Here is a 27015-nt window from a genome sequence, read left to right as displayed (position 1 = left end):
TCAGAGATACTAGAGAGTGCAGATGCTGGAATCTGGAGGAACAATCTGCTGGAGGTACTCAGCAGGTCATGCAGTATATGTGGGGGTGAATGGAGAAGGGTTTCGACCTGAAATATTGGCAATTCCTTTCAACATGTTCTCCCCTCCCACCCCACAGATGTTGCAGTTATAGAAGGGATGATGTTACCATGGTTCTGTATTCCAACATAATTCACTGTCTTCAGGAGCGGAGGGGGTGAAAACACTGAGTCAAAAGTGGAGGGTCAACAAGCTCCTTATCTTCAGCCAATAAGTATGAAAGAGTGGCTGTATTATTTGGAATGGTGATTGCTAAGAAGTTAATCCTGCAAATGTGGAAAATGGACTCAGTGCCTATGTACAATCTGTGGCTGAGAGAACTGGCAAATACTTTACATTTGGAGAGACTGAGACTATGTAATGAGGACAGAGGGTACATCTTTGAAAGGATATGGGGTCCTGTATTGGACCTTCTTACAGGGTGAGGACTGAGGTTTTTTTGTGCGGGGCACCTCTACTGTGTATGTTTACTTATTGCTTTTACATTTTTTTCTCTTTTGTTGCTCAATATTTAATTTGATTTTGCTATGGTTGTGGTTTTTGTGGTTGTGCTGTATTTTTTTTTGTTATTTTTTTCCAAGTCTGTTCACATAAAACAATAAAATATATTTTTTTTTAAAGTGGAGGGTGATATACTGACAACGGGGGCCATTGTGTTTCCATACCCACCTGTAGGCCAGCCTGAGGATGAAGAGCTCTAAAAAGGCAGATTCCAACAGTAGATCCTGATCCTCCTTGGGAAAACCACTGAACCCTGGGATCTTCTCGGCCCACTTGCGTATCATTTCCATCGAACCTGCCAACAGTTCGTAAAACTGTCGGACTTCCCCTGCTTCATCGTCTTCTGACTGGTAAGTGCTAGAATCCTGAAACTGGACCAGATACGTTAAGTAAAGAGGAGAACCTTTCTGTTCATCACAACAACTCTGACATTTTTTATTAAATCAACAACAGCAAAGAAAAAATAAAAACTTTCATCATTCATTAGATGTAAATTGACATTTCTTTGCAAAGCAGTAGCTTAGGTTTCAACAGGTATTTCTAGCTTTGTGAATTGGTCGAATTTTGACTCCTATTAGAGAATGCAGGCTGTTTCAAGATTGCACTCAGAATCAGGGTTATTATCACTGATATATATTGTGAAATTTGTTGTTTTGTGGCAGCAGTACAGTGAAATAAACATAAAAATGACTATCTTATATTAAGAAATACGTCTTAAAAAAAGTATTGCAAAAAGCAAGCAAAATAGTGAGGTAGTGTTGATGGATTCACTTATTCCTGAGCTGGACTGGTGATGCTTAAATCATTTCTGACGGCAAAATTGCACATTTTCTCGTATGAAGTTGGCGCCAGGCTTTTATCTTTTTCTCTTCGCACGGCTGCAGATTTGCTGCCTTCTAATCCTTTACACCAGTGCGCACTAACTATAATTTGCTGAGGCGAATACATTAATGATGCCTTCATTGCCACTTCATGTTCACAGAATAGGTCTGCAGGCGCAGCTTTGAAGGTGCAAACAGCCTCTTTACAAATGGTGTGTCATCAGGCAGGTGGGTGGTGCAGTTACGGAATAAGTGAAGGGAAATCCTTCAAAGTGGAAGTAGTTTGCCACCTCCCCATGCCCATTTAATGCTTGGCAAACCAGATAAATAATGCCATACAAATGCGTGCTGCCGTAGCCCAGTGCTGGTTGTAGTCTCATAGGACAATAGAACTGAAGATGGTTTAGAGGTATAAACTAGAAACTATTTTTGTGACTTGACAAAAATAACCCCTGGTACATTTGGTTCAGGTGCTCGACTTCCCCTACAACACCCCCCTCCCCCTTCCACACCCTCAGCTCAACTCCACCAACTCCAGGACTTCCCTGGTAATGGGCTGAGAGGCTTCCGTGTATTGCTCAGCACTGTCCACAGATGGCACCTCCACATTTCAGCAGCCCCAGGCCCAAAAGATGTCCCCAGACCCTCAGTGCAGCAGCAGTAAGTGGGCACTGGCAGACAGCCCGAGTTCAAATAGGCTCCATTGACAAGCAAGTAGGTCAGAAGAACTGCAAGTCAGTAATTACATGTGCATATCCAAGTGTTTGAATCATTTATCAAGTTGGTATCTTGCTTCCACCTCCCCAATACAAACATTCTCTTTTCAACTTCTCAACTGTTTTTGTTTTCCTTATATTTACCTTGGAATAATCTAGATTGGACATGACTGGGTTGGAATCAATATGTGCCCTGACCAACGCTGTGATGAGACTAACTGGAGCATTTGAAGGCGTAGCTTCTTGAACATTCTTTGGTTTGGATGGAAGTCGACCTCGGCGACCTTTCAGGCTGTCTGTGCGAACCACTGGAAGAAAAAAAGATTTAGAAATTCTTTTAAGCCTCTTAGGCTAAGGTGTTCTTCTCGCCATTGGAGCTACTGGATGTACAAAGTGAGTATTAGCCAGGAGCAGATTTGAGTGTTACACAGAGTCTGGTCACTTCTTGGGACTCACGCAAAATTCCGCATGTAGATGAATTAGTGACACAGCCGTTATCTACTGGTCCAAGCTTACCCTTTTTTTTAAATTGTATTTAAAGATCTTGTTAAATGCTCCAGCTTGCCTTTCCACACACATTGTGTTCATTAGGTCCAATAAAGAAGCTGCTATACCACCTGAAAGTAACCAGCAACAAGAAACATTTCACTACTGATCCCCTGTTCCTCAAACAGTCTTGGACTCTGTAACTGTCTTTGGTCTATCACTGCTCTACCTGCCTTCAAATGAATGATATTCCAGCATTGGGGCTCAGGATCCAACTTCAGGCACTCACATCATTACTCTGTTCTCTCCTTTTCTTACCCATTTTCCTAATCTCCTTTCATTTCCACATCTAGTCAGAATACCTTTCATTTCTCCCCTCTTGCATGCTCCCTCTCTCCATCACCAATACGAGACTACTCTTCTGCTTTCCCATTTACTCTTCCGGCTGTTTCAGATTTAAAACTCTTTGGATAAGCCCCCAGTTTTCCTCTGTCCTCTTGTGAAGGGCCTACTGAAGTACAGTATCTATCACTGACCCCGATAAAAGGGAAGAATGTCCTGCACTTACACTGTCTCTCGGGTCCTTTGCAGGAAGAACACATTCAAGTGCAGTTACTGTTGGAACGCAGGAGACATAGCAGCCAGTATGCGCATAGTGATCTCACATACAGAGCAACACCAGTCCATGTTTTTGTGCTGTTGCTGGTGGAGTGAATGTTGGCCAAGTCAGTGAGGATATCTCCCCTGACACTGAATCCTACACATTCATAAGACCATAAGACAATAAGACATAGGTGCAGAATTGGGTGATTCAGCCCATTGAATCTGCTCTGTCATTCCATCATGGCTGATTTATAATCCCTCTCACGCAATTCTCCTGCTTCCTCCCCATAACCTTTGACACTATGACTAATCAAGCTTCCTCCCCATAATCTTTGACACTATGACTAATCAAGAAACAATCACCCATGAGAGCAGATGGGGCTTCACTTTAAGATCATATTTGAAAAACAGTAATATTTGAAATAATATTTGAAATTCCTCGCAGCCTTTGGAATCACAGCCTGGAATTTTGTGTTTGAGTCTCTTTCATCTCGTGTGCAGAAACCTCAACCCGTGTCAATTTTCCCAATCAGCTCATTCACCCCACCCACCATTAGATACTTGGGCTCCGCTGACAAATTGGCAATTATACTCATCGCTGGAACCTTTGGATAACAAAGACCCCAACATCAGACTCCTATTATTGACCACAGCTCTGCCTTCAATGTCATAATTCCACACAAAATCATCTCCAGACACCTCGACCCAGGACTCAACACCCCACTCTGCAACTGGATCCTTGACTTCCTGACCCAATAGCCCATAATCTGTAAGGATCGGCAGCAACACCTCTGCCACGATTAGTAATAATCCAATTACCAATTACCACATTCTGGGCTTCCCTTCTGAGTGAGCACCCAAGGTTCAGGAGCCAAGTTCATTTGTCATGAGGACATTGAAACATACAGTGAAATGTGTTGTTTGCATTAACACCTGAAGTGCTGGAGGCAGCCTGCAAGTGTCGTTACACATTCCAGTGCCCACCTCCCCAGTCTCTACAGTGCTGCAAGGCTGAAATGTTTTCAATTTAGGACCCTTTGACATCATCAATGACACCATCCTTCTCCAATGTCTCTCATCTAAGTAGGACTGCCCTTGTGTGATTTCATTCTGATGACAAAATTATGGTCAAAGCATCTTCACAATACCTTCTTTCTCCAGCTCAACCCTGCAGGGAGGAGGCCAGTTTGTCAGGCCAGAATTTGAAGGTTATCCCCCCTTATTTCACCACCCCCCCCCCCCCCCGCATCCCAAGCCTTCCTGAGAAGAATGGTATTTCTGACCAGCCTATTAAATGTGAAGAAGGATCTAGTGCTTTCCTGGTGTATCTGATGAATAAACTCTTCCAGCTGGAAGCCCAAGAAAAGCTTATTCATCTCAGTTTGGTCACAAACATCATCTAAGTCAGGCAAAAGTACAGTGATGCAGTGGTAGAGCCACTACTTCACTTCTCTAGAGACCAGGGTTCAATCCTGCCCTCGGCTGCTGCCTATGTGGAGTTTGTGGGTTTCTTCTCTCCTTACAAGACTCAGAGTCACATCAGTCTCCATGGCAACATTTGGGAGTATGCGGCACCTCCTCTCTCACCCCAAGGCCTTGTATCCCAGCCATTGGTCCTTGCTCCAAATGTCAATCATAGTGTGGAAACAGGACCCCACCAGCCAATGAGTCTGTGCCAGTCGCCAACCACTTAAACTGATCCTAACCTTAACCCCATTTTCATTTTTCTCCACATCTTCTCACCATCTTCTACCCTTCATCCACACACTGAGAACAATTTACAGTGTGGATGTGGAATGAAGGATGTGGGGAGAAGCCAGAGCACCATGGGGAAAACCCACATGGTCACAGGGGAAATGTGCAAACTCCACACAGACAGTGCCAGAGGTCAGGATCGAACCTGGGTCTCTGGAGCTGTGAGACAGCGGCTCGACCCGCTGTGCCACTGTGCCATCTACTTGCTGATGGTTCAGCTTTGCCTCTCTATCTTGTCTCTTGAGAGATATGAGGACTTTCGTGGAGACTTTATCAGCCACAAAAATCGTGAAGCCAGTGAGCCAGAAACCAAGATTGCAAGTGATTTTTGACTTCTTTACATCAACAATCACAGTTTTACCCAGCATTTTGAAAGTTCCCTTTAAATAGTAATAAGTCCATATATCCTCACAAAAATAACAGTCAGTTTTAAATTGAAATGATTTTAATTCTTCAACTTGCTTCATGCAATACTCCTGCAAGATTACTTAATGCATTGAGTAACTTGCTACAAGGTGTCAGAATCAGGTTTATTATCTTTGACGTATTTTGTGAAATTTGTTGTTTCATGGCAGCAGTACAGTGCAAAACATAAAAAGTTATAATATACAATAAGAAATATATTAAAAAATAAATAATACAAAAAGAGAACAAAAAGTGAGGTAATCCATTCAGAAATTTGATGGCAGAGGGGAAGAAGCTGCTCCTAAAATATTGAGTGTGTGTCTTCAGGCTCTTGTACCTTTACTGTACTGTACTGTCCTTATTTTCCTCTTCCAATGCCAATGGCCACCAGCTCCATGTAGTGTGTTTGTGTGTGCGAGCCTGTGTATTGATGCATGGATGTGTTACTGTTAACTTCAGTTGGAGCGGGGTCTTTCTTCCATTCAGAAGTGCCTGATGCCACCACTTTCTTGTGCCTCTGTTAGCTGTACGCACGCTACTTCTAGCAGCCAAGACCTGGCACAGGTGACCAGTCTCTGCAGCTCATGAGCGCCTAGGGACGAAGATTTCATTGTGCCTGCTGTTTTGTCAGAGAGCTTTTATGGAGATGTTCTGTTATGCAGGAGGCACTGAGGTTGCAAGCTGCTCGATGGCAATCTGGAAAATAGACAGGGCAGAACACAGCAGAGTGCCAGAACCCCCTAAGGATCAGCTTCAGGTGTGTTTCACAGAGGTGAGTGATGCACACTGGTCCCTCAGCACACGGCACCACATATTGTGAAGGTTGTCCAGGGAGTCCCTGTACTCTGAAACGTATTAGAGGATCAGTTACCCCTTAAGTGCACTTTTGCCTTTCCTGAACAGTTCTGTGATCCACAACACACTCTGCGTCTCCTCTGCAAGTACCTTCCAAAGTGTGGCTGCTGCTTGGTTTAAGTCATGCCCACGGCCAGAGTGTCATGCTATGACCAGTAGCTCCGGGGTGGAGGTCAACTCCTCCATGGGTTTTAGCACTTCTATAATGGGGGATGCCAGCATACATGACAGGCCAGAAATCTGTTCTATTTCTAACCAGGAATGATTGGTCATGTCTTTTGTTTTAATTAGTGAATAAAATCTTGTTTGTTGGCCAGCTGGTGTTTAATGACCGGGAGCAAATGTTTAGTTGGCAGCCAGAAAGATACTTTTCCACATTTGTCGATGGTATCTCAAATGAAGATCAAGTCACTTCAGTCCAGGGTTCATTGACGAGTGCTGATGGTCAAGTCCTCATTCAGGTGACTGGAACTTTATACTGATCAACAGGATGGGAGAAAGAGTCAGAGTGAGACAATTGCAGTGATCTGCCCCATCAGTGATTGCTGCAAAGTGAAGGTTTACACGGCTGGCTTTGCTGTGACGGGCGTGGATGTCTGGAAGCCAGTTTCTGGGAAACCAGTCTGAACACTATAAATCCTAATGTGAGTGATAGCTGGGTTCAAAAATACCTACCTTGGAAACTCCTCTTAATTCAATGTCAGCTTCAAAGCGAAAGGTGGTATAGTTGTTTGTTTTGCGCACCAGCTAACTGTAAGGGGTCCACAAACTTTGGTGATCACTTTGCAGTGGTACTGAACTGCCCTATGTCACAGAAAGTGATCGAAAATTCAAGACATTTAGTACTTTTGAAGAGGAGAGGCATGGGTGTTAGAAGCAAAATAATCAAATTACATTTTGCATGCTACGGTCCCGAGGAGACACCGGATTGCTTGGAGATGGAGAGAGTTTAAAAGAAGTGAGCGAGGGCAGTTGGCACATTTTTGCGCAACAGTCCAGTGGAGACATTGGAGTGCATAGAGCGAGAGAAAGTTTAAAAGAAGTGTGCGAGACAAGCTGGTACATTTTTGTGTGCCACATTTCTGAGGAGACATTGGATTGCGCAAAATTAGGCAGTTGGCAAGGACCAATAAAAAGAAGTTAGGTTTAAGCAGAGCGGCCACTGATTGTGTGAGTGGGCCAGTGTTAGAGTGGGGAGTTGAGGCTTTGGCAAGGAGAGGCTAAGCCGTAGGTAAATTTTTTTTCATTACTTATTCTTTCTTTATTTCTTACTGCACATTTAGAGCAGAGGGGATGCCAGGCAGGTTACTGGAATGCTCCTCTTGCAGGATGTGGGAAGGCAGGGAGACCTCCAGTGTTCCTGACAACTGCAACTGTGAGAAGTGCATCCAGCTGCAGCTTCTAACAGACCACATTAAGGAGTTGGAACTGGAACTGGATGAACTCCAGATCATTCAGGAGGCTGAGGGCTTGATAGACAGGACAGACAGAGAGGTAGTTACACCAAAGGTGCAGGACATAGGTAACTGGGTGACTTTCAGGAGGGGGAAGGGGATAGGCAGCCAGTGCAGAGTACCCTTATGGGCGTTCCCACAGAAGGGACAGTTTGCACCTGAACTGAAGGAGAATTAATATCTTAGCAGGTATTATAAAAATTATAAGGAGTGTAGATAAGGTAAATGCAAGCAGGCTTTTTCCACTGATGTTTAATCTTCAACTAAAGGACATAGGTTTAAGGGTGAAAGATTAAAAAGTTTAAGAGAACATGAGGGGGAACTTCTTCACTCAGAGTGTGAAACGAGCTGCCAGCTAAAGTGGTGGATGCAGGGTCGCTTTCAGCATTTAACAGAAATTTGGATAGGTACATGGATAGGAGGGATATGGAGGATTATGGTTCGGATGCAGGCCAATTGGACTAGGCAGATGAATGAATTGGCATGGACTAGATGGGCCAAAGGGTCTGTTTCTGTGCTGTAGTGTTCAGATTCTATGACTCTGAGATAAACATGTGCTCACTAGGACTGATCGAGATTCACTACTTTTGTCTTTGTTTAATTCTGTTTCTTAACAGCTTGATTTTTGTTGTGCCATTATGGAAGTAGCAGCACACTGGCTAAAATGCTGGTCAATAGGTCTAGGGATCTGAATCTAAATCTAACCACTACAGCCAGGATGTTAAAATCAACTAATTAAATTATCACAAATTGTCACAGTGCCCGGTTATTATTATCTGGTTCACTAATGCCTTCTATGTTTACCCAGGCCTTAGAAGTTTCTCCAGACTCCAACTCCACTGTCACCAGTTTGGGGTCCCTTATCTAAGAAGGAATGTGCTGGCATTGAAGAGGATTCAGAGGAGGTTCATGACAATGATCCTGGGAATAAAAGAGTTAATGTATGAGGAGTGATTGATGGCTCTGGGCCTGTAGTCACTGGAATTCAGAAGAATGTGGGGAAATATCATTAAACCATATTGAATATTGAAAGGCCTTGATAGGGTGAACATTGAGAGAATGTTTCCAATAGTGGGCGAGTCTAGGCCCAGAGGGCATAGCTTCAGAATAGAAGGATATCCATTCAGAATAGAGATGAGGAGGGATTTATTTAGCAGAGGGTGGTGAATTTGTGGAATTCATTGCCACAGATGGTTATGGAGACAAGTTATTAGGTATACTTAAAGAAGCGGTTGATAGCTTCTTGATTAATAAGGGAGTCAAAGGTTACAGGGAGAAAGCAGGGAAATGGGTGAAGAGGGATAATAAGGTGGAGAGGGTTAATAAATCAGCCATGAATGGCAGAACAGACTCAATGGGCCGAACAGCCTAATTCTGCTCCTTTGTTTTGAAATCTACCTGTAGTCAATGGCCCTTTGAAATAGCTAAGGAGGAGAAACAAAAGAATCAGGTCACTACAGCAAGACATAATAAAGATAATCCCAGTGAATGACCCAGGCATGACAAAGGTACCACCAACCCAAATCTTGCAAAACGTTCCTTGCAAAGCACTGGCCAATTTTGAGCCAAAATTAATAGGCAAGTCCAACATTAGTATGATACTGTCAACCAAAAACCCTGCAAATGCTGGAAAGTCCCACATACAGGTTTGTTTGCGTTTGGAATTAATCTATTGGCATGGGTGGAAAAACTGGTCAACAGACGGAAAACGGAGAACCAATGGGCCTTCTTCTACTGGCAAGTGGGGTCATTGCTTGGTCCTCGGCTACACATCTTATATATCTTATATGATTTGGATGATGGAACAAATTGTATGTGTACATTGGACTCTACAACTCATGTTCTCAGTATTTGTTTGTCTATTTATTTATGTATGTATGTATGTATGTATGTATGTATGTATGTATGTATGTATGTATTTGCACAGTTTGTCTTCTTTTGCATATTGGTTGTTTGTCAGCTTTAGTGTGTAGATTTTCATTGATTCTATTGAATTTCTCTGTTATACTGTGAATGCCTGGAAGAAAATTAATCTTAGGCTAGTACGTGGTGACATATTACATACATTGGTAATAAATTTCATTTGAACTTTGAACTTTCTTCAAAGCTTGCTGTTGGCAACTGAGTGGGATTGCAGGTTGTGGGGAGGATTTAAAGAAGCCCTGAGGTGATTTAGACAGGTTGAGTGAATGGAGAAATATATAGCAGATGTAGAGTAATGTGGATGAATGTGCAAGGAAGAACAAAAAGACAAACTTATATAGACACCACACAGACTAAGTGCTCGGTCACCTTCAACTTCTCTCGCCCATCTTTAATCACTCTCCATTTAATGTCAATAGCAGCAACCTCTGAACTGGCAAGGAAGTATTTTAGTGTGAACTAATGCCATGGTGCAACTCCCTCTTATCAAAGTTGACCTCCTTTCAAAAAGTATTCACTCAGTAAGTTCTCACTGTGCTTTGAGAAGCTATACATAATACAGTTTCTCCAAAATAATCACGAGTTTGCTCCACTGGGTTGAATTGTGCGCATGTTAATATGGATATCTTCTGTTCGTCTGGAATGGAAAGGATGTCTATACTTACCTCCATGCTTTTCTGATTATCAAGATCAATTCTATTTGCTGCACATCCAACCCTTGGTTTCCTCTTCAACCCGACTGATTTGATTATGGTAAACTTAAGCTTTGAATATCTTTGCCTCTGAGTATAATTGTTCTTGAAAATAAACCACCAAAACACAGCCCAATAACTCACTGGAGATGCATGTGAAACAAAGCCTCGCATGTGACAGCAAAAGGTGGGAGGGGGTAGTTTCTGAAACTGTTACTTCCCCATTGCAAAAATTTCTCAAGGGAGTATGTAAAGAAGTGACTTGCATTCTAAATGGCAAACACACCTTATTTATACACCCTTTGATAATACAATTATTTGGTAGCTGGAATTAAATCACTAATGTTAGTGGAAAGGCAGATGCAATTAATGGGATTTGTGGTTGATAAGCAGAATGTGTGCATTTATATATATCCAGAATTTCTCAAAGGGCTTACCTTCTTTTACCATGCCCACAGCAAGACATTTCTGAAAACGGCAAAACTGGCATCGATTCCGTCGCCGTTTATCCACGGGACAGTCTTTATTAGCGAGGCAAACATACTTGGCATTTTTCTGAACTGTGCGCTATGAAAACAAATGGAAATTGCCAGTGAGAAGAGTGCCTAACTAAGGAACATCCAGTAGACAGATACAACCTGCCACAGCAACTGGATGTACACACAAATCTACCAACAAACATTCCAGCATGCATCCCCATTCCTGTACCAGAGCACCAATCATACCTCAAAGGTTGAAAGTCTAAATCAAGAAGCCCTCCTACTCCAATCATTCTGTCTTCTCCCTCCTTCCACACAGCAGAAGATAGAAAAGTTTGAGAACACGTACCACCAGGCTCAAGGACAGTATCATTCCTGTCATTATAACACAGTTGAATAGCTCTGTTGTACAATAAAGATGAACTCTTGATCTCCAATTCAATCTTGTCATTGCCTTGCACTTTATTGTCTACTCGCACTGCCCTTTCTCTGTAAGTGTGACACTATATTCTGCATTCTGTTCTTGGTTTCCCTTCTTCCTCTCTGCCATCAGATTTACACCTCTACCACCGCCTCCTCTCTCTCCAAGTCCAGGTTGCAGTGACTGGTTCACTCAGTGGAGAAGATCATTGACTGTCATCTACTGACATTTAAAGACCTGGTCATCACCAGAGTGAAGAAAAGAGCTAAAAAAGTACCGCTGACTCCGCCCGCCCTAGTAGTCACCTACTCACCAAACTGCCATCAGGGAGACGCTACAGGTCCATCAACACCAGGACTACACGTCACCTCCATCCTGTAGCTCTTCAGCTTCTCAACAAAACTCACTCAGGTGTAATACCCCGACTGTCCCTGCACAACATCCGTTAAGTGGCCTTTCCTGCTCTCCTTGTTCTGTTGATAATCATTTAGTCTGTTCACCTGTTCACATTTATTTAATTTGGTTATTGACATTTGCACATGTGACCGTTCTGCTAATTGTTGATTGCTCATGACTGTTTGCACTATTGTCTTGTAAACTGTTGGTTGTTATTGTGTTGTCTGTTATGGTATTGTCCTGTGTTTTACACTTGGCACCGAGACACCATCAATTCTGCCATGTTTCACATACTGGCAATAAAGTGATTCTGATTCTGATTCCTGAATGATGCATGAACCTGTGAACACTACCCCATTATTCCTCCTTTGCTCTACTTATCGATTCTGATTTTGATTCTGAAGTCAGCTTCAGTGCCAAAGACCAGAAGGCCAGAAGGATTATAGATGATCAGTCACTGAGGCTGCTGCTTCTCATTGCAACTGAGTGATGCACAGTAGAATGCTCCAGTAGAGTGAGGCTAGAGCAAGGTCAGTGGGCTGGAATAGCTTGCTAGCACTCACCATTCATGCTCCAGCTTGGAGAAGATGGTTAGATGGGGAAAGCAACGCGGAACTTCAACACCCATGTCCTGCCGGGGGAAGCTGTGGGGGCAGGTGAAGGGGAAGATGGGACAACTGGGGGTCTTAAAACATTGTAATAAACAAATGGGGGTGGAGTGGTTTGGATGCAACATTTTATACATTTCACTGACACTCGGTGGTATACCTGTGCACTGCTCATTAATACAAATTCCAGTCAGCCAATCATGTGGCCGCAACTCAATGCATAAGAGCACGCAGCAGTGGTTGAGAGGGTCTGTTGTTGTTCAAACCAAACATCACAATGGGGAGGAAATGTGAACTAAGTGACTTTGACCATGGAATGATTGTCGGTGCCAGAAACTGCTGATCTCCTGGGATTTTCACACACAACAGTCTCCTGAGTTTATAAAGCACGGTGCATAAAACAAAAAAAAAACACCCAGTGCGTGGCAGTTCTGTGGGCAAAAACACCTTGTTAATGAGAGAGGTCAGAGTAAAATGGCCAGATTGGTTCAAGCTGACAGGAAAGTGACAGTAACTCAACTATATGTTACAACAGTGGTGTGCAGAAGAGCATCTCTGAATGCACAACTCATCGAATCTTGAAGTGGATGGGCTACAGCAGCAGAAGACCACGAACGTACACTCAGTGGTCACTTTATTAGGTACCTCAACTAATAGTGGCCACCGAGTGTACATTTGGAGGACTTTGAAAACAAAATAAACTGCAGGTGCTGGAAATAAAACAGACTTTCCTTGCGAGTCCACTGCAGTGCAGTTCTGACGTAGAGTCTTCACCTCAAAATGGATCTTGTTCCTCTTTCCACAGACAATGCCAACTTCCAGCATTGTCTATGTGTATTGACCTTGTTAAGTAAACAAATAAGATCTTGATAGTTCCTCTTTTGACAAGTTAACGTGAGAGGAGGTGGAAAAGTTCGAGGGCTGGTGCCAGGCAAATAATCTCTTCTTCAATGATAACAAGACAAAGAAGATGGTTATTGACTTCAGGAGAACTTGCACCAGCCACACCCCTCTTTACATCGATTGCACAGCAGTGGAAACTGAGGCAGTTTCAAATTCCTGGGGCGCACATCTCACACAACCTCTCACGGTCCCAGAACACATTCTACACAATCAGGGAAGCTCACCAACACCTTTACCTTCTGAGGAGACTGAAGCAGGCTGGACTGTGCACATCAATACTCACGTCATTCTACAGATGCGCAGTAGGGAGGACCTTAACAAGCTGCGTTACTGCATGGTACAGAAATTTCACAGCAGTAGACAGGAAGGCTCCACAATGGGTAGTCAAAACTACCCAATGTATCACCGGCACTCAGCCTACCTGCCATCAAGGATATACGTACAGAAACATCCCGGAAAAGGGCCAGTAACATCATGAAGGATCCCACCCACCCCGCTCATGGACTGTTTATCCCACTCCCGTCAGGGAGGAGGCTACGTAGCATCCACACCAGGACCACCAGTCTCAAAAACAGTTACTTTCCTAAGCAGTAAGGCTGAACAGCACCTCCACCCACTAACCCACCCCTCCACACCCCCAACCACCACTACTTTATCATTTCCTCTCAGTCACCTTATGTACAGACACTCCTGTGTCCAGCGTCACTTTATGGACATACAATCAATCTATGTATTTAAGCTATCTTTTGTATTTATATTTGTGTTTTTATTATTGTTGTGTTCTTTATCTTACTATGTTCTTTTATGTGTTGCAAGGGATGCAGTGTAACAATTATCTTGTTCTCATTTACATTTGTGTACTGGAAATAACATTTGAACCTTGAAACCCCGGGAACATCAGCACCATACAGATGATGGGCAAAGACAGCCCCCTCTTGGGGAACAAACAGCTCACTTGGCAGTGGGGAATTGAAGGCAATAATGTAGAGGCTCTTGATGCCTTTGGTGCTCCTGTGTAACTGAGGTCAATAGGAAATCAGCAAAGAGATGAGCGATGTAGTAACTACCTAACTGACCAGACAGTGATTTGCAACACGGTTTTGAATTACAATTGATCCCATTTCCAAAACAGCCTCAGCTGGCATTCAACATCCTAAACTAGATGAATGTCACTTCAATCCCAATTTATTTTAATTATGTTTCCTTTGGCCAAGATGGTTAAATATCTAAATCCAATTAAGAGACTATAAGGTCAATTGAAAGTACACAATCCTATCATGGCTTGGCATGGCAACTACTCTGCCCACTACTTCAAGAAATTGTAAAGAGTTGTGGACTCAGCGCAGTCTCCCCTCCATGGACTCGGAATAAATTTCTCACTGCCTTCGTAAAGCATCCAAGGACCCCTCCCAGCCAGAACATTCTTCTTCCTCCCTCCCACCATCAGGAAGATACAAAAGCTTGAAAACAGGCACCACCAGACTCAAGAACTGGCTGTTATAAGACTATTGAATAGTCTTATATTGTATAAGACTCTTGTATAATAAAGATGAATTATTGATGTTTCTTGACCCCACAATTTATCTCATCATGGCTTTTACACTTTATTTGTCTACCTGCACTGCACTTTCTTTGCAACCTATTGTATTACCTCAATGTACTCAGGGAAGAACCAGAATCAGAATCAGGTTTATTATTACTGGAATTTGTTTTCTGGCAGTACATAAAAAATCACTATGAGTTACTATAATATAATAAAATAATAAAAATAATTCAAAAGTCAAACAAAATGGTGAGATAGTGTTCATGGACCATTCAGAAATCTGATGGTGGAGGGCAGGAAGTTGTTCCTGAACCATTGAGTGTGGGTCTTCAGCCTCCTGTACCTCCTCCCTGATAGTAGTAATGAGAAGTGAGCAAGTTCCAGATGGTGATGGTCCTTAGTGATGGATGTCACCTTGTTGAGGCACTGCCTTTTGAAGATGTGCTTTATGTTGAAGAGGGTTGAAGAGGCTCCATGATGGAGCTGGCTAAATCTACAACCCTCTGCAGCATCTTGTGATCCAGTGCATTGGAGCCTCCACACCAGGTGGTGATGCAACCAGTCAAAGACTCTCCATGGTACATGTGGAGAAATCTACTAGAGTCTTTGATGACATGTTTGGAATGATCTATTTGGATGGGGGAAAAACAAAAGCTTTTCACTGTCTCTCAGTACATGTAACAATCTAAATCAGTTACCAATGGATAATATCTTTCAACTCTCTCTTAATTTTCCATGGAGAGCAGATTAAAAGAATCGAATAAAGCTGAGAGATTGTTGGTCTGAAAGTTTAGAAAAGTGGTGCACAGCTTGCCACCCTGACTTCAATACTTTCTGGCCTGAGCAGTGGATAGGAAAATGGATATTTTCATGTCACGTGTGCCAGTCTATAATAAACTGGGCGTAGACTGCTCGCACATCATTTTCACCTGCTCACTCAGTTGGGACGCTCTCATCTAGCTAGTCTTGACCTGAAGGCCCAGTAGTGTAAACACTGCCTTCTCAAGCTGCTTACGAAGTATCCAGTGGTGTACCTTGGGGGATATTTTACTTACAGTCTGTTTATTCATTAAAACATGTAATCATAGATTTGCTATTGTACCAAAGAAAGCCATTTGCTCTGTTAGGTCTGTACCAGCTCTTTGAGCACCATTCTTCATTCCCTACACTTTCCTCGCAACACTGCAAACTTTTTATCTTCAAATAGTTATCCATTTGCCTTTCAAAAACCACAATCAAACCTGCATCCACCACGCTGTCTGGCAGTGCATGTGCTATGATCCAAGATACAGAAGAATGATGCCATTATGTAAAGGTATTTATCCACTTCAAACTTAATAAATAACCCTCACACAAGGATAATGTGCTTATCTGACATATAGCGGAAGACATATTGTTGCTAAGCAAATGGCCTTTTGATAGGAAGTTAGCATATTTGCAAAACAACTGTCTTGAATCTATCTGCCCACTCTCCCTCGCTCTCCCAAGAAACAATGTCACAGCTGTACTGAATATCTGTGTTGTCAATGTTACATGATGAAAAACAGATTTGTTTTTGACAAAATACTATGAAGATTCTGTGCTTAAAGGGCATATTGAGTCACACACTCATTCACTGGCCCTTTTGGTCATAATCAAGTCCATCACATTTTTTCACATAAGTTGTGAATTTTTTTGTTTTATGGCATCAGTACAGTGCAGGCATAATGAGTTGCTATAAATAATTGTTACAATAAAAGATAAATAATGCAAAAGAGGAATAGTGAGGTAGTGTTCATGGGTTCATTATCCATTCAGAAAATTGATGGCAGAAGGGAAGAACCCGTTCCTCAAACATTGAGTGTCAGTTTTCAGGTTCCTGTGCCTCCTTCATGATGGACATCACTTTCTTGAGGCACCACCTCTTGAAGATGTCTTTGATAGTTGGGGAGGATTGTATCCGTGATGGAGCTGGTTGAGTCTACAACCCTCTGCAGCCTCCATGCCAGATGGTGATGGAACCAGTCAGAATGCTGTTCATGGTACATATGTAGACATTTGATAGAGTCTTTGGTGACATACCAAATCTCCACAAACTCCTAATGAAATATAGCTGTTGATAATGCCTTTGCCATGTGTTGGGCCCAAGATAGATCCTTCGAGATGTTGATGCCCAGGAACTGGAAACTGCTCGTGCTTTCCATCACAGACCCCTTCAATCAGGACTGATGTGTGTTCTCCCAACTTCTCCTTCCTGAATTCTACAACATTTCAAGCTGAGATCCTTCAGCAAAGGCCTAGCTAGAATGGATGTGGAGAGGACATTTCCTATAGTGGGGAGTCTAGGACTAGAGGACCAGAGGGCACAGCCTCAGAATACAAGAACGTCCCTTTAGAGCAGAGATGAGGAGGAATTCCTTAAGCCAGAGGGTGGTGTATCTGTAGAATTTGTTACCACAGACAGCTGCGGAAACCAAGTCCCTGGGTATATTTAAAGCAGAGGTTGATAGGTTCTTGATTTGTAAGGCTGTCAAAGGTTATGGAGAGAAGGCAGGAGAATAGCGTTGAGAGGGATAATACATCAACCATGATGGAATGGTGGAGCAAACTCAATGGATCAAATAGCCCAAGTCTGCTCCCATGTCTTATGATCTTATGAATGAGGCATGATTTTTTGAATGGATGAACAGGCTTGAGGGGCTTAAATGCTCACTCAAGCTCTTGCTCCTTAAGCTGCCACATCCTTGGAAGTTTCATAGCTATTAAAACATGGTGCGGGTCGTGAAGAAAGATAAGGGAGTCAGCTGAAATCACCCCGTCACGGCTGTGCAAGAAGCCTGCTTCCTGAAACTTGCGGATCTTGAAATCTATGTGTGAGTAACTGATTGTGTGTGGAGGAAGGGTGGGTGGGGGAATTCTCATGTCACTGGCTTTCAGTGAAAGCACGAGTTAGTCACAAGTGAGTCACGACTGAGATATAAAGGTCTCTCTCAGAAATGTAATTACCTTGGTATTCCCCCAGATCCCCATTGTTGTCAGCTTAAACCACAGATTGAGAAAAGATACCTTAAGGAGCCAAATATTGGTTACACTACTATTGCAATCACAGATAGTATTAATGCATTACTTTCAAATGCTATTTTCATCACAGACAGTTTAGAAGGGGCTATTTAATACAGTTTTACAGTGATATGTGAGACAGGGAGTTACATGAAACTCTGAAGTACAACCAAGTCCATTTTTAAATATTAACCTGGGAACTGATCCAAAAGAACTCAATATCAGCTAGTACTGGTGAATATTTTGCTGAAGATTTACCCAGGACACAAATTTCTGACAATAACATCGTTGTCATCTTTATTTCACAGTTCCACTATTTACAACATTTTGATTTGTTCTTTTGAGTATTTTGTATCTATCTTATTTATAAGGCATAAATAGAGTTATCACCATATTAACAATCTTAAAGCACAGAAAGAAGTCACTGGATTATGTTTCTGCTGACTCTTTAAAAGAGCTCTCCATTAATCCGAAACATTGTTTTTTTCTCCACTGCCCTGTTTTGTTTTTACCCCTTCAGGTATTAATCCAATACCTTTGAGGAAATTTCTATTCAATTTGTTCCCACTATCCTTTCAGGGGAGTGTGCAACATTATCACAACAACTTGCTGCATGAATAAATGACTGTTCCTTTCCCTCCATTTCTTTGCAAGATAGGTCTGATGCTTTCCAGTAATTGACCCTCCTGCCACTGGAACAGTTTTGTTTTCCTTTCTCCATCAAAACCACCATTGACACAAGAGGTTCTGCAGATGCTGGAATTCCAGAGCAACAAATACAAAATGCTGGAGGCATTCAACAGGTCAGTTAGCATCTATGGAAGGGAATGAACAGTCAATATTTCGGGCTGAGACCCTTCATCGGCTTTGGAAAGGAAGGGGAAAGAAGACAGAATAAGAAGGTTGGGGGAGGGGATGATGTGAGTAGCTGGGTAGGTGATAGGTGAAAGTGGTAAAAGGCTGAAGAAAGAGGAATCTGATAGGAGGAGGGGAACCAGGGGTGGGTGATGGGCAGGTGAAAACCACCACTGTGTACCTCCTTAATCCTCCTGCTCTGAAGAGAACTACCCCACTTTCTCCCACCTCTTTTACATAACTGAAGTCATTCACCTTGAGATCATATGAGGAGATCTCCTCTGTAACCTCTCCAGGCCATGACATTCTTCCTGATGCATGGTAACTATATCCTAGCTGAAGCCTAGCCATATTTTCAATGCTCACAAGAGATATTGCTGCTCTATTGAACAAATTCAGCTCTCATTTGTAATTGTGATATTCAATAGGGTGATCATAATTGAATTATTGAATTGAAATCCGTCTCTCCCCTCCCTGGTTCCATCATCCCTACAACCCGAACACCTCTTCTTATGACCATAACCCGTCCAGTTCCTGTACCCCTCCCAATCCCTGCAAGTCACCTCCATTTTTATACCCTTTCCTGCCTTTGTAATATCCTTCAATCCCACATACTAGTAAAGTCAGAAGTAGGGTGATAGGAATAATAGTACAACTGAAATGTGTGGCTAAAGAGCTAGTGTACGAGGGAGGGTTTCAGATATCTGGGATCCCTTCCAGGGCAGGTGGAACCAGGATATGAGGGATAGGTTGTACCTAAACTAAAAGTGAACCAATATCCTTGCATGGAGTTTCTCTAGTGCTATTTGGGCAGGTTTTAACTAGTGTGGCAGAGGGTGGCAACCGGAGCTACAGGTCAGTAGATATAGAGATTGAGGAAGAGGTAGAGGTTAAGTCAAGTAAGTATAATAGGGAAAACAGGCAGAGCCCAGATAATAAACATAGCAGGAATGATGGTCTAAAGTGTATTTATTTCAGTGCAACTATTACAGATCAGGCAGATGAAGTTAGATCCTGGACCTAACATAGAAATATGATTTTTTAGCCATTATTGATGCTTGGTTGAGAAAAGGGGAGGACTAGCAGCTCAGTGTTCCAGGATTCAGATGTTTCAGATGTGCTAAGAAAGGGATGTAAAGAAAGAGAAGGGATTGCACTACTGATCAGGGAGAATGTCACAACAGCACTTAACCAGGACATCCTGGAAGCTCACCAACTGAGGTAATATAGATAGAGCTCAGAAGTAAGTAAGGAGCAATTACTATGATGGGGTTATGCTATAGGCCTTCCAAGAGCCAGCAGGCGATAGAGTAACAGATATGTAGGCAAAATATGGAAAGATGTAAAAGTAACAGTGTTGTTGCGGGTGACTTTAATTTCCCCAACTTTGTCTTGAAGTGTCAGAGGTTTAGATGGGGCAGATTTTTTTCAGTGCATCCAGGAGGGTGTATTGAAACAATTTTTTGCAGATAATTCAACCAGGGAAATGGCCATATTAGATCTTGTACCAGGAAACAAGCCTGGCCAAGTGATCAAAGTTTCAATGGGAGTTCATTTTGAGAACAGTGATTATAATTCCTCAAGTTTCAAGATAGTTATAGATAAGGATAGAACATTGTGGTAATAGGGGATTCATTAGTTAGGGAAACAAAAAGGAGGTTCTGTGGATGAAAGTGAGATTTCCAGATGGTATGTTGCCTCCTAGGTGCCAGAGTCTGGGAAATCTCAGATCGAGTACTCAGTGGGAGGGTGAGCAGCCAGAGGTTGTGGTCCATATAGGTACCAATGACATGGGTAGGAAGAGGGACGAGGTTCTGCAAAGCAAGTTCAGGGAGTTAGGTGCTAAGTTAAAGGACAGGACTTCCAGGGTTGTGATCTTAGGATTGCTACCCTGGCCACATGCTAGTGAGGCCAGAAATAGGGAGATCATCCAGTTTAACAAATGGCTAAGGAGTTGGTGTAGGAGGGAGGGCACAAGATTTTTATATCATTGGGCTCTCTTCCAGGGAAGGTGGGATCTGTACAGAAGAGATGGTTTGCACCTAAACTGGAGGGGAATTAATATCCTAATTGGAATGTATGCTAGTACTGCCCAGGAAATGGGGGGGGGGGGGATATGGTTAAACTAGAGTTGCAGGGAAATGGGAACCAGAGTGCCAGAATAGGTTCTGGAGAAAGATTTTGTTAGGACCTCAGACAAAGTCAAGAATCAAAAGGTTGAGTATGGTGGGACTAATGTTCCAAGCTATGTATATTTCAATGCAAGGCATGGATCAGCACGTGGAGTTATGATATTGTAGCCACTAGTGAGACTTGGCTGCAAGAAGAATAGGATGGACAGCTCAATATTCTGGGATTCCGTTGTTTTAGATGTGACAGAGCGGGAGGGATTAAAGGGGGAGGGGTGGCATTACTAGTCAGGAAAACGTCACGGCAGTGCTCAGTCAGGACAGACTGGAGAGCTCATCTAGTGAAGCTCTATGGGTGGAATGGAGGAATAAGAAAGGTATGACCACATTAATGGGGCTATATTACAGACAACCCAACAGTCCGTGGAATTCAGAGGAGTAAATTTGTTGAGAGATCTCAGAGTTTTGCAAGAAACATAAGATTGTGATAGTAGGTGATTTTAACTTTCCACATGTCTTTATGACCACCGGTGTTTGGAGGCTATCAGTGCTGGAACCTCTATTGTTTTTATATATATTAATGATTTGGTTGTGATGGGAGATTCTAATTTCCCAAATATTGATTGGCATCTCCCTAGAGCAAGGGGTTTAGATGGGGTGGAGTTTGTTAGATGTGTTCAGGAAGGTTTCCTGACACAATATGTAGATAAGCCTACAAGGGGAGAGGCTGTACTTGATCTGATATTGGGAAATAAACCTGGTCAGGTGCCAGGTCTCTCACTGGGAGAGCATTTTGGAGATAGTGATCACAATTCTATCTCCTTTACCATAGCATTGGAGAGAGATAGGAACAGACAAGTTAGGAAAGTGTTTAATTGGAGTAAAGGGAAATATGAGGCTATCAGGCAGGGGCTTGGAAGCATAAATTGGGAACAGATGTTCTCAGAGAAATGTACGGCAAAAATAATGGTTCAGGGGATATTTACGTGGAGTTCTGCAGAGGTACGTTCCAGTGAGACAGGGAAAGGATGGTAGGGTACAGGAACTGTGGTGTACAAAGGCTGTTGAAAATCTAGACAAGAAGAAAAGAAAAGCTTACTAAAAGTTCAAAAAAGCTAGGTAATGATAGAGATCTAGAAGATGCTAAGTCTAGCAGGAAGGAGCTTAAGAATGAAATCAGGAGAGCCAAAAGGGGCCATGAGAATGCCTTGGCGAGCAGGATTAAAGAAAACCCCAAGGTATTCTACAATTATGTGAAGCGCAAGAAGATAAGACATGAGAGAATAGGACCAATCAGGTGTGACAGTGGAAAAGTGTGTATGGAACCAGAGGAGATAGCAGAGGTACTTAATGAATACTTTGCTTCATTATTCACTATGGAAAAGGATCTTGGCGATTGTCAGGATGACTTACAATGGATTAAAAAGCTTGAGCATATAGACATAAAGAAAGAGGATGTGCTGGGGCTTTTGGAAAGCATCAAGTTGGATAAGTCTCTGGGATCGGACGAGATGTACCCCAGGCTACTGTGGGAGGCGAGGGAAGAGATTGCTGAGCCTCTTGCAATGATCCTTGCATCATTAATAGGGACGGGAGAGGTTCTGGAGGATTGGAGGGTTGCAGATATTATTCCCTTATTCAAGAAAGGGAGTAGAGATAGCCCAGGAAATTATAGACTAGTGAATCTTACTTCAGTGGTTGGTAAGTTGATGGAAAAGTTCCTGAGAGGCAGGATTTATGAACATTTGGAGAGGCATAATATGATTAGGAATAGTCAGCATGCTTTGTCAAAGGCAGGTCATGCCTTACGAGCCTGATTGAATTTTTTGAGGATGTGACTAAACACATTGATGAAAGTAGAGCAGTAGATGTAGTGTATATAGATTTCAGCAAGGCATTTGATAAGGTACCCCATGCCAGGGTTATTGAGAAAGTAAGGAGGCATGGGATCCAAGGGGACATTGCTTCATGGATTCAGAATTGGCTTGCCCACAGATGGCAAAGAGTATTGTAGACGGGTCATATTCTGCACGGAGGTCCGTCACCAGTGGTGTGCCTCAGGGATCTGTTCTGGGACCCCTTCTCTTCGTGATTTTTATGAATGATCTGGATGAGGAAGTGGAGGGATGGGTTAGTAAATTTGCTATGACACAAAGGTTGAGGGTGTTGTGGATAGTGTGGAGGGCTGTCAGAGGTTACGGCGGGACATTGATAGGATGCAAAACTGGGCTGAAAAGTGGCAGATGGAGTTCAACCCAGATAAGTGTGAGGTGGTTCATTTTGGTAGGTCAAATATGATGGCAGAATATAGTATTATTGGTAAGACTCTTGGCAGTGTGGAGGATCAGAGGGATCTTGGGGTCCGAATCCATAGGACACTCAAAGCTGCTGTGCAGGTTGACTCTATGGTTAAGAAGGCATACAGTGCATTGGCCTTCATCAACCATGGGATTGAGTTTAAGAGCCAAGAGGTAATGTTACAGTTATATAAAACCTTGGTCAGACCCCACTTGGAGTACTGTGCTCAGTTCTGGTCGCCTCACTATAGGATGTGGAAACCGTAGAAAGGGTGCAGAGGAGATTTACAAGGATGTTTCTGGGATGTTTCTGCTTCTTATAAGGAAGCATGCCTTATAAGAAGAGGTGGAGTGAACTTGGCCATTTCTCCTTGGAGTGGCGGAGGATGAGAGGTGACCGGATAGAGGTATATAAGATGATGAGAGGCATTGATCAATTGTGTGGATAGTCAGAGGCTTTATCCCAGGGCTGGAATGGCTGACACAAGAGGGTACAGTTTTAAGGTGCTTGGAAGTAGGTATAGAGGAGATGTCAGGAGTACGTTTTTTTTTACGCAGAGGCTGGTGAATGTGTGGAATAGGCTGCCAGCGACGGTGGTGGAGGCGGATATGATATGGTCTTTTAAGAGACTCCTGGATAGGTACATGGAGCTTAGAAAAATAGAGGGCTATGGGTAACTCTAGGTAATTTCTAAAGGAAGTACATCTGCGGTGCAGCATTGTGGGCTGAAGGGCCTGTATTGTGCTGTAGGTTTTCTATGTTTCTATGAAAATGTATGTGGGTTGATTGGTATGTCTGCAGATAACACAAGCATTGGTCATGTCGAGAATACCAAGAAATATTGTCAAAGAACACTGCAGTACTTGTGGAAAACTGGGCAGAGAAATGGTAGATAGAGCTTAATCTGGTCAAGTGTGAGGTGTGGCGCTTTGGGAGATCAAAGGTAAGAGGAAAGTAGACAGTAAATGACAGGATACCTTGATGTACAGAGGGATCTGATAAGATGGCGATGCACTCGGTTGCAGCGGAGTCTCCAGATCCAAACAAAGATTAATTGTTCAATTTTTGCACCTTTTGTGCAAACACAAGACATTCCTGGGTAATGAGAACATCAAGTGTTTCAGATCTGGCGAATTGTTTGATGGCCGTGGAACTGGACTTGTTGCACACCATATTGTCAGCAGCTACAGAGACTAAAGGAGGAAGGCATCAGAAGTGATGCGGGGAGGCAGAGTACAGTCCAACAAATAGTGCAAACGATTGTCTTGGACATTTTCCTTATGATTGCAAGACCTTATTGGACATTGGTAGTGTAGAATACTGCAAGTCTAGTGCACTGTTTCATTGGCAAATCTAACGGGGAAGCTACGTGACCTTGATTGTTGTGTGGATCAGGCCCTCATGCGACAAGGTCACCTACTGCAGCTGCACAGGGAAGGAGACGTGGGAGCCAGTGTGGGAGAAATTTGGTGTCCATGCTGGGTTGGGGGCTGGCCCTACTGTGGGTGCTGCCCTCCTGTGTTCACTCAGTGGAAGACGAGTTGGATTGCATTTGTCTGCAACTAGCTCCATCATCAATCAATTTCAATGTTTAAGAGAAGATTGGATAGGTACATGGATGATAGGATTATGGAGGGCTATGGTCCCGGAGCAGGTCAATGAGACTAGGCAGTTTAAATGGTTCAGTATGGACTAGATGGGTCAAGGCGCCCATTTCTTTGCTATACTTTTCCATGACTCTAAGAGCGCTGTTTTGTTTGACGATTAAACTTGAATTTGAACTTGAAAGTCCATAGCTCCCTGGAAGTGGTAAAGTAGGTGCATGGCATATTTGCCTTCATTGGTCAGCACTTTGGTTAGACCACATTTGGTGTATTGTGTGTGGTTCTGGTCACCACTCTACAGGAAGGATGAGGAGGCTTTGGAGAAGGTGCAGAAGGGGTTAATCAGGACATTGCTTGGACAGAGGGTATTGGCAATAAAGGGATTGGACAAACATGAATTGTTTTGGGAAACTTGGAGCCTCAGAGGCAGAGAAGCAAGATTAAAGGTGCCTTACTGAATTTAGTGTGTCCGCAGCTAGAACATCATGTAGGTCTAGCATCCTACCAGAGGAAGGATGTACAACAGACCCAATTGAGCCCATCGAGTCTGCTGCATCATTTGATCATGGCTGAGTTATTATCCCTCTCATCTCCATTCATCTCCCTTCTCCCCATAACCTTTGACACCTTTACTAATTAAGAACCTATCAAACTCCACTTTAAATATATCCAATAACTTGGCTCCATGCCATCTGTGGCAATGAATTCCACAGACTCACCACCCTCTAGCTAAAGAAATTCCTTATCATCTCCATTCTACAGGGACGTCCTTGTATTCTGAGGCTGTGGTGTCTCGTCCTGGACTTACCCACTATTGGTACTTGTGATGTACTTGCGATAGAGGGAAATGAGTAAAGGCTTACCAGATCAATTTCAGACGTGGATCATTTGCCCTATGAAGTGCGATTAAACAGACTGGGACCTAAATCCCCTCAGATTAGAAGAATGTAAAGTGATCTCATTGAAAAAGAACAAAATTGATCAATTGGAAGATATTTCTCCTGGCTGAAGTGTCTGAGATTCAAGATAAGGGATCAATCAATCAGGTCGGAGATGCAAAGAAATTTTTTCACTGAGAGGCTGGATGAATCTTAAGAATTCTCTCCTCAGGAGGCTCAGTCATTGAATTTATTCAAAACAGAGATTGACAGATCTTTAGATATTAAGGGATATGGGATTAATACAGGGAAACAATGATGTTCTTGCTTTCTTCAGGTGTCATTTATTTTTCTGCTTACACCCTCAAGAAGCATATTGGGAAATTTTACTACCTTAATGGCGCCATTACACGCAAAGTGTTTTTATCCTTCATCCATGCTTCAGCTATGCTGTCAGAACTCAAAGGCCAGTTATGCGAAGAGGTTGGACAGGTTAGGACTTATTTACCTTGGAGCATAGGAGGTGGAGAGGTGATCTTATAGAGGTGTGTAAAATCATGAGGGATAAATATGGGGTGAATGAATACAGTCTTTTTCCCCCATGGATGGGGAATCAAGAACTAGAGGGTGAGAGGGGAAAGATTTAATAGGAACCTGAGGGGCAACTATTACACCCAGAGGGTGGTCTGTATATGGAATGAGATGCCAGAGGAAGTGGTTGAGGCAGATACAATAAAAATACTTGAAAGAAATTTGAACAGGTAATTGGATAGTAAAGGCTTAGAGAGATATGGGTCAACCATGAGCAAATGGAACTAGTCAAGATGGGCATCTTAGCACTGATGAGTTGATCAAAAAGAACCTATTTCTGTGCTGTATGGCTCTCTGACTCTACTAATGTTATAGAACTTGCAGGATGAGAAAACATTGCTTCCATTCACAGACTTTTTTTATGGGCATTTGGACAGATACATTTGACAAAGCTAAATGAAAACCATGCTTGAACAGCAAGCTTCACCTCCGTGTTTTATCTCTGTTCACTGCCTTATCTCACTGGTTTGATCTCTTTCCCTTCAGATACCTCTTGTCTCCCATCTCTTCCCCTCAATGAACAGCACATTAACAAAAGTCAGTTGAATCTTGTACATGTGCACTAAATGACCCCAGTATGCATTTTCCCAGAGAACCAGTCTGAGAATGAACAGGCACACACAGCATTAGCCTTGAGGCGAAATTCAAATTATTTTATACTTAGCAGATATGAAAGAGGCATTGAAATAAAATTAAGCCTAAATGCAGCTTTTAAATACAAATAAAGTCTATTTTCCATTATATCTCAAGTCTCACTCCCAACTAAAAAACAATGAGACATTTGAAAGAACCATTATTTTTTTGGGAGTTATTTTGTGCAATACTTCTTTAAGCTAGTACACAGAGGGCTACTGTATCACAAGTAGTTTTTTTCACCTGAGTTATCTGGGCACCCTGAGCATTTCAGAAATTATAAATTGAACTTCAAAATATTTTGTACTGAGACCCTTCATCAGTACTGAAAAGGAAGGGGGCAGAAGCC

General features: G+C 42.7%; 1 protein-coding gene across 1 annotated transcript in view; it reads right to left on the bottom strand.

The window, feature by feature from the left end:
* Positions 1-27015, bottom strand: part of LOC140741221 (nuclear receptor subfamily 4 group A member 1-like) — a 61976-nt gene that overhangs the window by 6582 nt on the left and 28379 nt on the right. Inside the window, exons 3-5 of the mRNA XM_073071171.1 lie at positions 10727-10856; positions 2261-2424; positions 748-950 (exon numbers count right to left, since the gene is read on the bottom strand). Coding sequence (XP_072927272.1) covers positions 748-950; positions 2261-2424; positions 10727-10856 — 497 coding nt within the window. The remainder of the gene's footprint in view (positions 1-747; positions 951-2260; positions 2425-10726; positions 10857-27015) is intronic.

This window comes from Hemitrygon akajei, chromosome 18 (assembly GCF_048418815.1).
Source record: "Hemitrygon akajei chromosome 18, sHemAka1.3, whole genome shotgun sequence".
NCBI lineage: Eukaryota > Metazoa > Chordata > Chondrichthyes > Myliobatiformes > Dasyatidae > Hemitrygon > Hemitrygon akajei.
Note: the sequence above shows the minus strand (reverse complement) of the source record. Positions and strands in the feature narration are given on the sequence as shown.